Raw genomic sequence first — 19,262 nt, forward strand, 5'->3', positions numbered from 1 at the left:
TTTTAACAAATCATATGATCATCTCAAATAGATGCAGAAAAAGCATTTGACAAAATTCAATATCCATTTATGATAAAAACTTAACAAAGCAGGTACTGAGGGAATTTACCTCGGTATAATAAAGGCAATATATGACAAACACATAACTAAAATCATACTCAGCAGTGAAAAGCTAAAAGCTTTTCCTCTAAGATCAAGAACGGGACAAGAATGCTAACTGTTGTCACTTTGATGTAACATATACTGGAAGTCTTAGAACACCCATACAAGCCAGACGACAAGAAAAAGAAATAAAAGGCATCCAAGTAAAAAGAAGTAAAACTGTCACTATTTGTAGGTAATATAATACATTAAAAATCATGAAGATTCCACTAAAAAACTGTCAAAACCAGTTAAGTTTAGTTTTAGTAACACAAGATACAAAATCAATATACAAAAATCTTGCGTTTCTATATACTTAAACTATCAGAAAGAGAAATTAAAAAAAAAAAAAGAATACCATTTACAATTGCATCAAAAAGAATACCTGAAAATAAATTTAACCAAGGAGGTGAAAGAACTGTACACCCCAAATTGTAAGACACTGATGAAACAAACTGAAGACACAAATAAATGGGAAGACATCCAGTCCTCATGGAATGGAAAAATAATAGCATTAAAATGTTCATACTACCAAAAACAATATACAGAATCAATGCAATCCCAATCAAAAGTCCAGTGGTATTTTTCACAGAAAAAGAACAAACACTCTTACAATTTGTAGGGAACCACAAAAGACCCAGAATAGTCAAAGCAATCTAGAGAAAGAAGAACAAAGCCGGAGGCATCATCTCCCTGACTTCAAACTATATGATAAAGCTCTAGAGTAATCAAAATCGTGCGGTATTAGCACAGAAACAGACACGCAGATCAACGGAACAGAAAAGAGAGCCCAGAAATAAGCCCACACTTATGCGGTCAATTAATTTACAACAAAGGAGTCAAGAATATACAATGGGGAAAGGACAGAAATATACATGAGGGAAGGACAACCAAGTACCAACAAATGGTGCTGAGAAAACTGGACAGCCACACACAAATGAAGGAAACTGCACCACTCTCTTGCACCACACACAAAAATGAGCTCAAAATGGATTCAAGACTCAAACGTAAGACCACAAACCAGAAAGCTCCTAGAAGAAAGCACGGGTGATAAGCTCCTTAACACGGCTCTTGGCGATGACTGTTTTGAATAGGACACCAAAAGCAACAAAAGCAAAAATAAACACGCAGGACTACGCCAAACTAAAAAACTGCTGCACGGCAAAGGAAACCCCGAACACAATGAAAAGACAACCTACCAATGGGAGAAAGTCATTGCACATCACCTATCTGACGAGGAGCTAGTATCCAAAACGCACAAAGAACTCCTACGACGCAACAGCAAATAGTAAACAATTAGAGTGAAAAATGGGCAGATCTTCCCATGCGTCCAATGACGACATAAGATGGCCAACAGGTCATTCAAAAGATGCTCATCGTCACGAAAATGTCAATCGGAACCACAATGGGCTATCACCTCACACCTGTCAGAATGGCCAGTATCAAGAAGACAAGAAATAACAAGTGCTGGCGAGGCTGTGGTGAAAAGGGAGCCCGTGTGCACTGTGGGTGGGAAGTAAACTGTGCAGCCACAATGGAAAACGCTATGGAGGTTGCTCGAAAAATTAAGAACAGAACTACCATATGATCCAGCAATTCCACTTCTGGGTGTTTACCCAAAGAAAATGAAAATACAAACTTGAGAAGATATATGCACTCTGATGAATACTACAGCATCATTTACAACAGCCAAGATATGGAAACAACCAAAGTATATCAAAGATAAAAAAATGTTAGGGGCACCTGGGTGGCTCAGTCAGTTAAGCACCCAACTCTTGATTTCAGTTCAGGTCATGATCTCACGGCTCATGAGAATGAGCCTCACATTGGGCTCCACACTGACAGGGCAGAGCCCCCTTGAGATTCCCTCTCTGCCTCTTCCCTGCTTGAGCTCTCTCAAAATAAATAAATAAATAAATAGGGGCGCCTGGGTGGCGCAGTCGGTTAAGCGTCCGACTTCAGCCAGGTCACGATCTCGCGGTCCGTGAGTTCGAGCCCCGCGTCAGGCTCTGGGCTGATGGCTCAGAGCCTGGAGCCTGTTTCCGATTCTGTGTCTCCCTCTCTCTCTGCCCCTCCCCCGTTCATGCTCTGTCTCTCTCTGTCCCTAAAATAAATAAACGTTGAAAAAAAAAATTTTTTTTTTAAAATAAATAAAATAAATAAATAAACATTTTAAACCAAGAAAAAGAAAATGTGGTATATATACACATTGGACTATTTCCCAGCCATCAAAAACAAAACAAAACAAAAAGAAGTCTTGCCATTGGCAAGAACATAGACCTTCAAGGCGACAACAGTTAACAATACTGTATTTGATCTTAGAAAGTTGGTAAGAGGAGCTCTTAAAAGTTCTCATCACAAGGGGCGCCTGGGTGGCGCAGTCGGTTGAGCGTCCGACTTCAGCCAGGTCACGATCTCACAGTCCGTGAGTTCGAGCCCCGCGTCGGGCTCTGGGCTGATGGCTCAGAGCCTGGAGCCTGTTTCCGATTCTGTGTCTCCCTCTCTCTCTGCCCCTCCCCCGTTCATGCTCTGTCTCTCTCTGTCCCAAAAATAAATAAAAAACGTTGAAAAAAAAAAATTTAAAAAAAAAAAAAAAGTTCTCATCACAAGAAATAAAAATTCTGTAACTATGTGTGGTTATGGATGTTAACTAACTTACTGTAATCAATTCGCAAAATATACAAACATCAAATCATTACACTGTACAACTAAAGCTAATGTCAATTATACCTTAATTTAAAAAATCCAACTTACACAGAAATGTTCACAGAAGCATTATTCAAAACAGACAAAAAGTAGTAACAACCCAAGTGTCCACCAATGACGAACAGATGAAAAAAACTGGTGTATAGTCATACAGTGGAATATTATTCAGCCATAAAAAGAAATGCAACAAAGATAATTATTACAATGTAGTTTAATCTTGAAAACATTATCGTCAATCAAAGCCAGTCATAAAAGGCTTCATATTGCATGAGTCCATTTGTAGGAAATGCACAAAACAAACAAAAGCACAGAAGGAGAAAGTAGATTAGGGGCTCCTGGGTGGCTCAGTCAGTTAAGCATCCGATTCTTGGTTTCGGCTCAGGTCATGATCTCACAGTTGTGAGATCGAGCCCCACAACAGGCTCAATGCTGCCTGCTTGGGATTCTCTTTCCCCATCTCTGTCCCTGCTCCGGTCATGCTCACATCTCTCTCTCTTTCTCAAAATAAATAAGTCAACTTAAAAAAAAAAGTAGATTAGTGGTTGCTAGAGTTTGTGGAGAGTGGGTAATGAGGGGGCGGGTTAACTGATCAGGGGTACAGTTTTTTTTAGGGTGACGAGAATGTTCTAGAATTTGTGGAGGATGGTTGCACAACTTTATGAATATATAAAATATGCTTTAAGAGGGTGAATTTTCTGGGGTGTAAATTACATCACAATTTTTTTTAAAAGGGTGGGGTCTATTTCTCCACCACTGGTTTGGGTTGATCCTGTGACAGGCTTTGACCAAGAGAATGCAGATGCAACACCGTGAGACTTCCAAACTGACCTGAGGAGCTCTTGCAGACTTCAGTATCACCTCTGAGGCTGGTTTCCTCAAGAAGGGAAACCACCTGAGAGAGAAAGGCCCAGATGGAAGCTAGCACCGAACACCAAGTTTGTGAGAGAGGCTCTCCTGGATCATCCAGTCCTTGCAGAGCCAACAGCCACCTGCTGGCACATGAAGACACCAAGGCCTGGGGCCACTGGCTGGCTCAGTAGGTAGAGTATGCAACTCTTGACCTCAGGTCTGTGAGTTCAAGCCCCACATGGGGCATGAAGCCCACTTTAAGAGAAAAAAGAAGCAGGGGGAGGGTAGCTAAATCTCCTGTTTAAGAGATCTGGTCCTCCCCAGCAAGATAAGTTCAGTCTAACTACTGACTAGTAAAATAACTTAAAAAGCTAAATTCTCTTAAAGGTTTAGAAGTCATACATCTATGCCTAGCATTACTACTCCTACAATTTAAATGCTCAGAATCAGTGACACTAATCATCATCCTCAGGGTTTTTCCGAGGTCTACATTCCAGATTTCACTGGATCATATTACAGTGAAACACTTAACTTACTTTGTTTTCCAGTGTAAAGTGTATTTTTTTAACATTTATTAACAATACGTAAGGTGATTGTTTATGAGCCCATTTCCAGAAAATGAAGGATAAAGGTCTATAAATTTGAAATAAATATAATTTATATTCACCAAAAGTCATAAACAGATAAGGTGATATGCTTCCAAGGCAAGGAGAAACTATATTTCTAAATGAGTTCTAGAAAAGTATACTTTTCATTAAATTTTGATACCAAAACATTTATTTTTCTAAGCAAAGCATAAAAATATTACTTATGTTCATTAAAAGATAATTTCCTATAAAACTATAGTTTTTAAAAAGCATTTATCAAAATGACAGAATTAATGATGTTATCAATAAAACATTTCATTTTGTAAGTAACACCCCATGTGACAGGATTCTTTTTTCATCATGGTAGTGGCTATTAGTAGAATTAAATATATAACAATCATACACGTAACTTCAGTATCTTATATAGAAAAAGACCATTTTTTAGGTTAGGATAAAAATGTTATGCTGCTATCAGTATTTAACAAAATTTCTAGCAGACAACTTTGGCTAATGTTGTATAAGACACTGACATAAAAATTCACCTAAAGAATAAAAAAATTCTAGCTCTGTAGTTTTCAAAACTTCATTTTATAGAAAGGAAAATAATCTCAGGTCTTCAGGCCCTTCCTTCTTCAAAGTGTTAAGAGTATGGGGCACCTGGGTGGCTCAGTCAATTAAGCATCTGACTTCAGCTCAGGTCATGATCTCACAGTTAGTGAGTTCAAGCCCTGTTGTCAGGCTCTGTGCTGACAACTGGGAACCTGGAGTCTACTTTGGATTCTGTGTCTCCCCCTCTCTCTGTTCCTCCCCCATTCACACTGTCTCTCTCTCTCTCTCTCTCTCTCTCTCTCTCTCTCTCTCTCCCCCTCCCTCCCTCCCTCTCAAAAACAAATATTAAAAAGAATATTTTTTAATAAAACTGAAGCAGGCTCCAGGCTCCAAGCTGTCAGCACAGAACCTGACACAGGGCTCAGACAATGAACTTTAAGACCATGACCTGGGCCAAAGTCAGATGCTTAACCAACTGAGCCACCTGGGCGCCCCAACCTAAAGAGCTTTGAATGACCTTTTTTTCATTTCAATATTATGAAACATTTCTATATATTATAAACAAGAGTGAATTTCAGCTCAGCAGCAGCAATGTAAAGGACAATGCAAGGATTTTACAGTTGAAGAAATATCTGGAATTGAAGAAAACTACTATCAGCTTGAGAAGATACAGGCTGTGAGAAAAAAACTGATTCATGTGTACTGACACTTGACAAAAAACAGTGGGGGTGCGGACTTCTAAAGAACATATAAAAAACTGAACTCTTTACATCTTTTTTTTTTACAGAGAGCAAGCATGTACATGTGCAAGCGGGAGAGGGGCAGAGGGAGAAACAGAGAGAAAGAAAGAGAGAGAGAGAGAGAGAGAGAGAGAGCGAGCTTTAAGCAGGCTCCATGCTCAGCACAGAACCCGACCTAAGAGTTGGACGATTAACTGACTGAGCCACCCAGGAGCCTCTTTACAGCATCTTTCAATGGAGGATGATATACTCTCTTAACAGAAAAGGCGCTAAGGGGCGAAAAAACAACCAAATCCAAATCATCTCATTAAAAATTTTAATCAAAATGGGGCACCTGGCTGGCTCAGTTGGTAGAACATGCGGCTCTTGATCTTGGGGTTATGAGTTCGAGCCCCACGTTGGGGGTAGAGACTGCTTAAATAAATAAACTTAAAAAAAAATAATTAACAGATGTCCAAAGTCAATGTGATATTTTAAAATTACTTCTGGAAGCCCTACATTCAAAATCAGAAAACAGGAAATTCTCTGAGAAAAGTCTTAAACTTAATACAAAGATGCAGCACTTACTGCCTGTGCTTGCTTGATAAACTCAAGAATATCTTCTTTTAAAGCCTGATGAATTTTTGCTGGACCTTTATCATCCCAGAGACAGACTGCATGCACATCCCTGTAAAAATAACAGTAAACGAACATGAATACCAGAACAAGAACAAAGACAAAACTCACGTCAAGTTCTGCATGAATAGTTTCCATGGATCAAGCTACACCAAGATGAGGGTGGCTGAATCCATCCATAAGAACCAAGAATTTTTTGTAAGCTGTTGTCACACATACACTTGTTTCTTTTTTTATTTTACTTGCTCTGTTTTCCTCCTTAATCTCTATTTACTGGATTTTTTTTTTTTTTTTTAAGTAGGCTTCACGCCGAGCACAGGGCTTAAACTCTTGAACTCATGACCCTGAGAACAAGACCTGACCTGAGGTCAAGAGTAGGACATTCAACTGACTGAGCCACATAGGCATCCCCTCACTGGATATTTTGAATTACAAAAGCAAGCTCCCGTCTTCCAATCCCACATCCCAAGGTTCACTACTATTAATTTCTTTCTCATGTAATGACAAGTGTAAATTCTAATTCTTTACCAGAATATATGCAAACTATTCTTTAAAAAAAATTAGTCATTTAAATACTAGCAAATCTCTTAGCTTCCCCCATATAGTCACTGTATTTACACACTAATTACCACTGTATCTCTGTTATTTAAAAAAACAAAACGAAAGCTCTCATAAGTTGGTATATTAAAACTCTGAATTTATAAAGCTGATGTTATAGAAATATACTTAATGTTAATACAATATGTTCAATAAGTTAATTTCTTTTTTTTTTTTTCTTTTTTTTTTTCCCAACGTTTATTTATTTTTAGGACAGAGAGAGACAGAGCATGAACGGGGGAGGGGCAGAGAGAGAGGGAGACACAGAATCGGAAAAGGCTCCAGGCTCTGAGCCATCAGCCCAGGGCCTGACGCGGGGCTCGAACTCCCGGACCGCGAGATCGTGACCTGGCTGAAGTGGGACGCTTAACCGACTGCGCCACCCAGGCGCCCCAATAAGTTAATTTCTTAATTGCCAAGCTGTAGAGTAGGGAAACTTATAACAAAAGGACAGAATCTTATATCGAGGATTCTTTTATCAAAAAATGTTCCCCAGTGATTCATTTAGTACCTAATGGAGCCCCTGTTATAAAAAATGTCAGAGAAATCAAAGTAAGACATCTCCAGAATTGTAATATTGTAACAATGACCAAATAGTTTGCTTTATATACAGAATCTTAGGAACATCAATATAACTCAAAGTTCTGTCTGCATATTCATTTGAACTTACCTTGTCACCTGTTATTTTTAGCTTTTACAAAACCTTAATAGTGGTATCTAGCCCACTGCCCAGGATGCAGCAAACATATAAATCTTTGCTAAATAACAACAAAATAGGCAAATCTGATTGCTTACTATGTGCCAGTTACTTTTCTAGGCTGTTTTTACTCATTTAAATCTTCACAGCAACTCTGAAAGAAATACTCTTTTTATCACCATTTCACAGGTGGAGAAACTGTGGCAAAGAAAGGTTAAGTAGCATTCCCAAAATTACACAGCTAGTATATAGTGGAAACAGGCAGCTGGGCTCCAGAACACACACTAAACCATTCCCCAAATTCACTCTTGCACCTCTCCAAACCAACCATTCAGCCAACAGCAGCCAAAGTGATCTCCATAAAACAAATCACATCATATGAGCTGTACCCTTAAAATCCTCCAATGGTTTCCTACTACTGTTTGAATAAACTATAAAATGATTAACTGATCCCTCTACAATCTCACCTCATGACTAAAATCAACTGGCTAACATCAACTGATACAAAAATAGGTTGATTCTGGGGCACCCGGGTGGCTCAGTCAGTCAAGCGTCCACTCTTGGTTTCAGCTCAGGTCAAGATCTCACAGATCGTGACATAGACCCCCATATCGGGCTCTGCTCTGACAGCTTGGGGCCTGCTTGGGATTCTCCCTCTCCCTACCTCTCTGCCCCCTGCCCCTCCCTGAGCTCGCATGCGCACACCTACGCTTTCTCTCTAAATAAATAAATAAGCTTAAAAAAAAAAAGGTTGATTCTAATTCAGTATGCGTGCAACTACTGCGCATATAAACCCAAGATAGTTCAGGAACCCAGGAGAGGGGGAGAGTAGAAGTGAGAGGCAGAGGGGTAGTAAGGAAAAGGGAAGGCTCCCAGGAAGAGTTGGTTTCCTGAGCTTAATCTCCAAGAACAAGTAAGAGTTTGCCAGGCAAAGGTACAAGGGGGTGCGAGAAGGACATGGTACACACAAGTACCAGTAGGAGTACAGAACTGTGGATTACTGTGGTGCTTGCAGTGAATTTAACCAAATCACTGTGGTTCTCATGTCAAGCAGGGAGTGGTAAGCAAGAAATTGGGCAAATGAAGCCTTTTGCAGCCACATACTACATTCAATCATGGTCCTACTGTATCCATCACCTAAACGTCTCTCCAATTTGGACATGTGCATCTATTACCACCACCAAAGTCAAAACCACCATCATCTCTTACTTTATTTACTGTAACAAAACTCACATGCATGGACTGCTTACCATGTGCCAGGCACTGTACACATACTGACTCGTGTTAGTTTAGGTCTTCCCAGAAGCAGAGGGGAGTAGACATGCAAGAGATTTATGGAAGGAACTATATGCAAGGGAAAATGCGAAGTGTGCTACAGGAAGCTGGGCGAGTGATAAGCCCACAATGCCAGTCTGATCCCTGTAGGGAAGGGTGGAAAGGAAGGTTGGGTAGGAAGAGCCTTAGACTGTCTTGCAGTTCTAAGAAAGTTTGGGAGTTCTGAGGCAGAAGTCACCCATCAGAGGAGTCTGTGCCACCCTGATGTAGGACTACCCTAGTATCCCTGTACTCAAAGTACTGCTAGGTACGTTTTAGAACGGCTAAAATGTGGTGTGAGTCTCATAAGGCAAGAGGGAATGGTGTGGTTAAGAATGCAGGGTTGGGTCACGGGGCGCCTGGGTGGCGCAGTCGGTTAAGCGTCCGACTTCAGCCAGGTCACGATCTCGCGGTCCGTGAGTTTGAGCCCCGCGTCGGGCTCTGGGCTGATGGCTCAGAGCCTGGAGCCTGTTTCCGATTCTGTGTCTCCCTCTCTCTCTGCCCCTCCCCCGCTCACGCTCTGTCTCTCTCTGTCCCAAAAATAAATAAACGTTGAAAAAAAAAAAGAATGCAGGGTTGGGTCACTCCCAAGTAATCTTACCCAAGAAAGAGCTAAACTTGTGACTGATTTAGCACATCTTCCCCAGCTCCCTTTTCTCAACCTCCAGGTATTCCTAACTTTTGTCACATCAGCCCTCTTTTCTCAACCTCCGGGTGCTCCTAAGTATGTCAACAATACGCTCATTCTTATTCAAACACAACACTACTCTTCATCACCCAGAAGACCCTGTCAACTCTCCAGGTCAATTTTAACACACAGTTTGAAAAACATGTAATGTACCTGAGGAATGGATTATGATAATACCCTTAAAGCTCTCTATGTTCCTCGCCCAGATCCTACTCTCTTCTATCCTCCCCAGAAGTAACCAAGCCTGAATTTACTATTTTTTAAGTTTTATGACAGACTATGAGTATTCCTGACCTTCACAGAAATTGTATCAATAATCTTTTGGAATCATTTTGTACTCAGCATTGCTTCTGCTATTTACCCGTACAGACAATATGCAGTTTTAGTTCGTGCAGTTTATCTGTTGTATCAAATGGCACAGCAGTATAAAAGGGAAGGAGTGATGGCCAGCAATAAATGTATGAAATTAAATCCAAATGGTTAAGAATACATTCTCTTGGAATATAAAACCAAAGTGCTCTTAAAAATGTTTGGGAGGGGGCGCCTGGGTGGCACAGTCGGTTAAGCGTCCGACTTCAGCCAGGTCACGATCTCGCGGTCTGTGAGTTCGAGCCCCGCATCAGGCTCTGGGCTGATGGCTCGGAGCCTGGAGCCTGTTTCCGATTCTGTGTCTCCCTCTCTCTCTGCCCCTCCCCCGTTCATGCTCTGTCTCTCTCTGTCCCAAAAATAAATAAAAAACGTTGAAAAAAAAAATTAAAAAAAAAAAAATGTTTGGGAGCTCAAAAACCACAAAATACCTAGGAATAAATCTAACCAAAGAGGTGAAAAATTTATACACTGAAAACTATAGAAAGCTTATGAAAGAAATTGAAGAAGACACCAAAAAATGGAAAAAGATTCCATGCTCCTGGACAGGAAGAACAAATATTGTTAAAATGTCGATACTACCCAAAGCAATCTACAAATTCAATGCAATCCCTATCAAAAAAACACCAGTATTCTTCACAGAACTAGTTTAGAATCTTAAATTTTGTATGGAACCAGAAAAGACCCCGAATAGCCAAAGCAATCTTTAAAAAGAAAACCAAAGCAGGAGGCATCACAATCCCGAACTTCAAGCTGTATTACAAAGCTGTAATCATCAAGACAGTATGGTACTGGCACAAGAACAGACACTCAGATCAATGGAACAGAATAGAGAACCCAGAAATGGACCCACAGACATATGGCCACCTAATCTTTGACAAAGCAGGAAAGAATATCCAATGGAATAAAGACAGTCTCCTCAGCAAATGGTGCTGGGAAAACTGCACAGCGACATGCAGAAGAATGAACCTGGACCACTTTCTTACAACATACACAAAAATAAACTCAAAATGGATGAATGACCTCAATGTAAGACAGGATGTCATCAAAATCCTCAAGGAGAAAGCAGGTAAAAACCTCTCTTATCTTGGCTGCAGCACCTTGTTACTCAACACATTTCCGGAGGCAAGGGAAACAAAAGCAAAAATGAACTACTGGGACCTCATCAAAATAAAAAGCTTCTGCACAGCGAAGGAAACAATCAGCAAAACTAACAGGCAACCAACAGAATGGGAGAAGATATTTGCAAACGACGTACCAGATAAAGGGTTAGTATCCAAAATCTATAAAGAACTTATCAAACTCAAAACCCAAAAACCAAATAATCCAGTGAAGAAATGGGCAAAAGACGTGAATAGACACTTCTCCAAGGAAGACATACAGATGGCCAACCGACACATGAAAACATGCTCCACGTCACTCATCATCAGGGAAATACAAATCAAAACCACAATGAGATACCACCTTACACCTGTCAGAATGGCTAAGATGAACAACTCAGGCAACAACAGATGTTGGCGAGGATGCGGAGAAAGAGGATCTCTTTTGCAATGTTGATGGGAATGCAAGCTGGTATAGCCACTCTGGAAAACAGTATGGAGGTTCCTCAAAAAACTAAAAATAGAACTACCCTACGACCCAGCAATTGCACTACTAGGCATTTATCCAAGGGATACGGGTGTGCTGTTTCGAAGGGACACATGCACCCCCATGTTTATAGCAGCACTACCGACAATAGCCAAAGTATGGAAAGAGCTCAAATGTCCATCGATGGATGAATAGATAAAGAAAATGTGGTATATATGCACAATGGAGTAGTACTTGGCAATCAAAAAGAAGGAAATCTTCCCATTTGCAACTACATGGATGGAACTGGAGGGTATTATGCTAAGTAACATTAGTCAGACAAAGACAAATATCATAGGACTTCACTCATATGAGGACTTTAAGAGAAAACAGATGAACATAAAGGAAGGGAAACAAAAATAATATAAAAACAGGGAGGGGGACAAAACACAAGACTCATAAATATGGAGAACAAATAGAGGGTTACTGGCAGGGATATGGACTAAATGGGTAAGGGGCATTAAGGAATCTACTCCTGAAATCGTTGCACTATATGCTAACTAATTTGGATGTAAATTAAAAAAAAATTAAATTAAAAAAAAAATGTTTGGGTGCCTGGGTGGCTCAAACCAGGGTGGTGCCTGGGTGGCTCAAACTGGATGGCTAATTTGGATGTAAATTTTAAATTTTTTTTTTTTCAACATTTATTTATTTTTGGGACAGAGAGAGACAGAGCATGAACGGGGGAGGGGCAGAGAGAGAGAGAGACACAGAATCGGAAACAGGCTCCAGGCTCTGAGCCATCAGCCCAGAGCCTGACGCGGGGCTTGGATGTAAATTTTAAAAAAATTAAATTAAAAAAAAAATGTTTGGGTGCTGGTTGAACATCCGCCTCTAGCTTTTAGCTCACATCACGATCCCAGGGTCGTGGGGTAGGGTCCTGCGTTGGGCTCCCCACTGACCATGGAACCTGTTGAGATTCTCTCTGTCCCTCTCCCCCACCTGTGCTCTTTCTAAAATATAAATAAATAAATAAATAAATAAATAAATAAATAAATAAATAAAAAGAGACATGTTGTAAGGGAAAATCTTAACTACTTAATTACATTATGAAAATCAGGGAGTCGGGGGAGTAGGAGAGGGACGAAGTAAAGGTTTTTCAAAGCTTTCAAGGGGACAGGAGAAGCATCAAGCGGTAAGAAGTATTCCAAACGCTTCAACCTCCTTCGGTACAAAGAAAGTAAAACAGAAAGAATGTGACCCTGGTGTGACAAACAGGTATTTTGCTTTTAATTAATAGTAACACTATATGCTTCTGATTGAGAGTCGGAAACAGAAATATAACCACTAATGGAAATGAATTTTCAGATTAACAAAAAGAAGGAAAACAAAAAATGAAGCAGTAAGAATATCTAATAATTAGTAATAAAGTTAGAGAAGCAATAAACAAGAATATCAGCTATAACATTACACATGAACTCAATAAATCATCCCACTGGAAGACAGTAGGCCCTTCAAAAAGACAAATATTGTGTGATTCCACTTATATGAGGTACCTAGCATAGGCAAACTATGAGAAAAATGGGCTCCGTAGAGACAAAGAGCATGAAGTTTTAAAAATGGATAATAATGTTGATGTTTGCACAACAGTGAACGTGCTCAATGCCACTCAACTGGTTAAAGTGGTACGGTTTTATATAATGTAATGTTTATGTAATGTAATTTCCAAAAAAAAAAAAAAGGTACTAGGAAACACAAATAAAATAAAGCAGGGTGGCAACACTAGTATCATCCACAGAGGAATTTAAGGTTAAAATAACTACAGAGAGGACACATTATATAATAATGATAAAAAGCATTATTTATCAAGATATACCCAATTCTTTGGACCAAAAAACAAAACAAAACAAATTTATCTAAATATAAAACAAAAATAGTGGGGCACCTGGGTGGCTCAGTCGGTTGGGTGTCCAACTTCAGCTCAGGTCATCATCTCAGAGTTTATGGGTTTGAGCCCCACATCGGGCTCTGTGCTGACAGCTCGGAGCCTGGAGCCTGCTTCCGATTCTGTGTCTCCCTCTGTCTCTGCCCCCCCCCCCCCGCCCCCACTAAGGCTCGGTCTCTCTCTCAAGAATAGACACTAAAAAAAAATTTTCTTCAAACACAAAAATAGTTACAAATGTAAGAACTTGATACAAATACAATGCAATACGTTAAAGCGTCCTTACTTCTACCAGTTAGGAGGCATTCAGCTGAACCATTAAATGCAATTATGAGTGGCTCAGACTATTATGTTATTTTTCTTAAATAACTAGAAGTCTAGAGATGGGCAGCTACTGGGGTTCATTCAGAGACTGAGAAGAGGCTCCTTCTCTTTCCACTCAGACACATTAGCATGGCAGCCTCTTACTTCTGTGAAAAGGAGGACTGTGCCAGGCACGTTAGTTTAATTCATCTGAAAAGCAAAAACTTTGTCAGAAGCCCTCCTGTAGACCTATTTGCTGGAACTGTGTCACATGGTGACCCAAACAGCAAGGGAAGTTGAAGACTATTACAATATGCAGCCAAGTGGAAAGTACATGGCACAGAATGGGGGTGCCTTAGCTAATCAGCAGTGTCTATCACAAAATCTCTTAACATCTGAAAATCTAGACAAAAGAAAATTAAGGACATAGAGGAATGTAAAAATACAATCAATAAATATGACTTATTAGAGATTCTTATTACAACTATCAAAATGATAATTTCTTCGGGGCACCTGGCTGGCTTAGTCAGTGGAGCAGGTGACTCTTAATTTGCGGTCGTGAGTTTAAGCCCCACACTGGCTATACAGATTACTTAAAAATAAGATCTTAAAAAAATACTATTTTCTATGAGCATATACATGCATATAAAATTTGTAAATATATTTATACTTATTTCAAAAAATTTTTTAACTATTTATTTTTGAGAGAGAGACAGACAGACCATGAGTGGGGGAGGGGCAGGGCTAGAGGGAGAGACAGAATCTGAAGCAGGCTCCTGGCTCTGAGCTGTCAGCACAGAGCCTGACGTGGGGCTTGAACCCAAGAACTGCGTGAAATCAAGACCCGAGCTGAAGTTGGATGCTAACCAACTGAGCCACCCAGGTGCCCCATAAAGATATTTTTACAGGCTATTTCCCTGATCATAATATATAAATAAGTAAATGATAAAAAAAAAAAAAAAAAAAAAAAACAACTCCATTATCAGAAGGTAAGTCCTTACATAATATGTGGATTAAAGAACAAAAAAACCTTACTAACTAAAGAATCTACTAACTTACTAAGAGAGCAATAAAAAGGCAAACATTTCATACTGCAAAGCCTGTGGTAATAATAAAAGCAGCATTAAAAAAATGTATAACCCGGGATGCTTTCATTTTAAATATAAAAAGATAAAAGAACTAAGAATTTATCTGAAAAGAAACTAGAAAAAAAACCAAAATAATTCAAAGTAACCAGAAAGAAGATACTAACCAAGATACAAATTATGGATGTGATAAGGAGAATATGTTGAATATTCTTCTTTCCAAAGAACTGATTTTTGCCTTTTCCTTTTTTCTACCACACAATTATTTTGTATTTCATTAATTTTGGCTTTTGTCTTCCCTTCCTTATACTTCCATTAGTTTTAACATGCTAGGGTTTTTTCCTCATTAAAAAAAATTTTTTTTTTTAGTTTATTTATTCTGAGAGAGACAGAGACAGTGTGATCCGGGGAGGGGCAGAGAGAGAATTCCAAGCAGGCTCTGCACTGCCAGCACAGAGACCAATGTGGGGCTTGAACCCACAAAACTGTGAGATTATGACCTGAGTCAAAACAGAGAGTTGGATGCTCAACCGAGCCACCCAAGCACCACTTTTCCTCATTTCTTGAAATGAGCACTTAGATCACTGACTCCCAACCTCTTTTTTTTTCTAACACATGCATGAAGGCTATAAACTCCTTAACATAGAAGTTGTTTTGATATGATACATCGTATCAAAACAATTTTTAAAATGTGGTTATGTGAAAAGACAAAATGGATCAACTCCTCAAGACCAGATAAAAGTGGGGCACCTGGGTGGCTTAGTTGGTTAAGCATCGGACTTTGGCTCAGGTCACGATCTCAAGGTTCATGGGTTTGAGCCCCACATTGGGCTCTGGACTGACAGCCTGGAGCCTGCTTCAGATTCTGTCTCCCTCTATCCCTGCCTCTCCCCTGCTCGCACTCTGCCTCTCTCTCAAAAATAAATAAAATATTTTTTAAAAAAGACCAGATTAAAGAAAAATGCATAGGATTAGGGATGAAATACATGGTATATCCACACATACAATATAAATACGCTATTAATGCCATTTCAAATTTCAAAACCTAGAGGAAACAAAAATGAAATATGAGAATAGACTCTTTGTCTTATTCTCAATTAAAAAAAATGTTTATTTATTTTGACAGAGCACGAGGAGAGGCAGAGAAAGAGACAGAGGGAAAGAGAGAAGCTCAAGCAGGCCCACGCTCAGTGCAGAGCCCGACTCGGCTCGATCTCACGACCACAAGCTTGCAACCTGAGCCAGTATCGAGTCAAATGCTTAACCGATTGAGCCATCCAGGCACCCTTTATTCCCAATTTTAAGTAGAATGTTTCCAACATATCACTATTGGGATGATGCCTGCTGCTGGAATACTTGACTAATTTATTTTTCCCATTTTTTGGAAACATTTCTTTCTTTATGCCCTCATCTATGGAGATGATCAACTTCTCATGTGATTTTAACTTTTTCTATTTGGTTTTAAGTTCAACTGTCATTTTATTTCCCTCCTTTTATTGATTTCTCTCCTTATCTTGTAAGTTTCTGAATCAAGATATTTTAAATGACCCTAAATGGTTGTGTGCGGATACCCAACTCGGTTCGGAATGCTATTTGTGTTCTTCGGCTTCACAGTCAGTTTCTGTGGAACAATTTTTATCAGCTAAAATGTTTTGGTTTCCACTCTCTTGTGGTTTTGGATGGATGGTGTCTGTCATTTTCTATTTATATTCATCTTTTGGTCAGGATTCCTAGTTTAGGAGCACCTCCTCTTTAGTTTACGAAAGCTCAATTTCTTAATGGCCGACGCTGGGCACAGAACAAAGGGTACGCATTTCGTATCTGCTGGATCCTTAAATCCTCTAATTACTTACCCGTCTGGAAATATTTTTTTTTTTAATTTTTTTTCAACGTTTTTTATTTATTTTTGGGACAGAGAGAGACAGAGCATGAACGGGGGAGGGGCAGAGAGAGAGGGAGACACAGAATCGGAAACAGGCTCCAGGCTCCGAGCCATCAGCCCAGAGCCTGACACGGGGCTCGAACTCACGGACCGCGAGATCGTGACCTGGCTGAAGTCGGACGCTTAACCGACTACGCCACCCAGGTGCCCCTGGAAATATTTTTAACTTGCCTTAATCTTGATTACACACTTGACTAGGTAGAGAATACCAGGTTTAGAATAATATCCCTTCAAATATTTAAAGAAAATGTTTCATCACTCCTACACCCAATTTGACCAATGAAAAGTACTGGGGATAGCCTGCTTTGAGACTTAACTGTACTTCATCACTCCAAGAAAAGTAGGACTATTTTGTTCATCCTTGGAATTCTGAAATTCCTTAAGGATGTGTCTTGGCATGTTTTTTTTTTTTAGCACTTTCAGTATTAAAACTCGTGGCGGGGGTCAGGGGGCACCTGGGTGGCTCAGTCAGTTGAGCGTCTGACTTCGGCTCAGGTCGCGATCTCTCAGCTCATGGGCTGGAGCCCCGTGTTGGGCTCTGTGATGACAGCTCAGAGCCTGGAGCCTGTCTCAGAATCTGCATCTCCCTTTCTCTGCCCCTCCCCTGCTCAGGCTCTGTCTCTAAAATAAACGAACACTAAAAAAAAAAAAAAGTTACATCTTTATTAAAAAAAAACTCGTGGGGATGGGTGGGAAGGGACAAGAGTATTCAGTCAATTTTCTTCTTATATTTTTGGACTATACCCTCTCCTCTACTATTTCTGTTCTCTCCTAGCATGACTTTACCCAATTCTAGATCGACCTCCTTCCTTTCTTTCTTTTTAACGTTTATTTATTTAGAGAGAGTGCAAATGCAAATGCAGGAAGGACAGAGTGAGAGAGAAAGCGAAATAATCTCAAGCAGGCTCTGCACTGTCAGCACAGAGCCTGAGGTGGGGCTCTAACTCACAGACTGCAATATCATGACTGAAGTCAGACACTTAACTGACTGAGCCACCCAGGTGCCCCCATATTTCTTAATTTCCATTTTATTTTCCATACTTTGTTTTTGCTCTACATTCAGGGAGAACTCTGCTTTTATTTTTCAAATCACTGATTTGGTCTTTTATTTTTTAGCTCTTTATTTTTTTTTTATTATTATTATTATTTTTAAATACATTTTTCAACGTTTATTTATTTTTTGGGACAGAGAGAGACAGAGCATGAATGGGGAGGGGCAGAGAGAGAGGGAGACACAGAATCGGAAACAGGCTCCAGGCTCTGAGCCATCAGCCCAGAGCCCGACGCGGGGCTCGAACTCACGGACCGCGAGATCGTGACCTGGCTGAAGTCGGACGCTCAACCAACGGCGCCACCCAGGCGCCCCTAGCTCTTTATTTTTTATTTCAAAGGTCTCTTCTTTATCTTGACTCTCATTTTCAGTGGCATCTCTTTCATTTTCTTCCTCTTTGATATAAACTGGAGTTTTTTTAAGAGTTCTTTTCCGAACCTTGCATCATCTATTTCCTCTAAGATGGCCCTTGATGATCCCCATCTCCTGGTATTCATGGCCGTGTAAGTTCCCTCCTACAATGTACAAGCATTTGCATGATTAACAGCACATATGTAACGGTCTGTCACTTCCCAAATTATGTTATAAACACCATGAATTCCACCTTGGGAGGACCCTCTTTCACTCTGGGGAAACTACGCTGCCACACCGTAAACTGCCCTACGGAGGGGCCCACATGGTGAGGAAGTGAACACCTGCCAACAACCATGTAGGTAACCAAAAAGATCACTCGGCCCTAGCTGAGTCTAGGCCTACATCTTCTGCTGAGCTCCACTGCAACCTCGAGAGAGACTCTGAGTTACGCCATCCAATTAAGCTGCTACCAGCTTCCTGACCCTCAGAAACTGTGACAGAGTGTTTTTTACTTCCAGATGCTAAAGTTTAGAGGAACTTATTATGCAGCAAGAGACAAATGATAAACAGAGATACAACAAAGAGAGGCAGAGAACTATTGTAATCATTCAGATGAGGATAGGGGGAAGAAGCTGGGATGGAAAGAAGTTCCATTCAAGAGATATTTAATAAAAATCTATGAAACCTAGTAATCAACTGAATATGAGGGAATTAAAAAACAGAAAGCTGATGGTAGCTTCTAGATGTTCGGTTTGAAACTATGAATAACACATTTTTATCATTCTAAATTTGGAGTATTTACAGAACTTAAGAGACCAGACACATAGAGGAAAAAACAGACCATTTGAGTCTGGAAGTTCATGTCACGAGTATAATCTAGATTGCTTTTGCAGATATGAGAACTCAGTTAAAGGAATAAAAAGAAATGAAACTCTGGAGGAAACCAAAATTTAAGAGGTGCACAACAAAAAGTCAGCTTACATGACAGAGATGAGGCAGACAAGAGAGGAGAAAGTGGCGTCAAAAACCAACTTGGGGGGGGGCGCCTGGGTGGCTCAGCCAGGTGAGCATCTGACTCTTGGTTTCGGCTCAGCTCATGATCTCATGGTTCATGGGTTTAAGCCCCACGTCAGGCTCTACGCTGACAGTGTGGAACCTACTTGGGATTCT

The 19,262-nt window shown here is 40.1% G+C and overlaps 1 protein-coding gene across 3 annotated transcripts in view; it reads right to left on the minus strand.

Moving 5' to 3' along the window:
• CUL5 (cullin 5) overlaps positions 1–19,262 on the minus strand; it is a 100,709-nt gene that overhangs the window by 54,793 nt on the left and 26,654 nt on the right. For all 3 annotated transcript variants that reach the window (XM_086679213.1, XM_025927963.2, XM_086679212.1), the window contains one exon: positions 6,140–6,239. Coding sequence is in view for 1 of the 3 variants with exons in the window: in XM_025927963.2 (XP_025783748.1) it covers positions 6,140–6,239 (100 nt within the window). In the remaining 2 variants the exon portion in view is untranslated. The remainder of the gene's footprint in view (positions 1–6,139; positions 6,240–19,262) is intronic.

Source organism: Puma concolor, chromosome D1 (genome assembly GCF_028749965.1).
Source record: "Puma concolor isolate L17-30 chromosome D1, mPumCon1.1.hap2, whole genome shotgun sequence".
NCBI classification, from domain to species: Eukaryota; Metazoa; Chordata; class Mammalia; order Carnivora; family Felidae; genus Puma; species Puma concolor.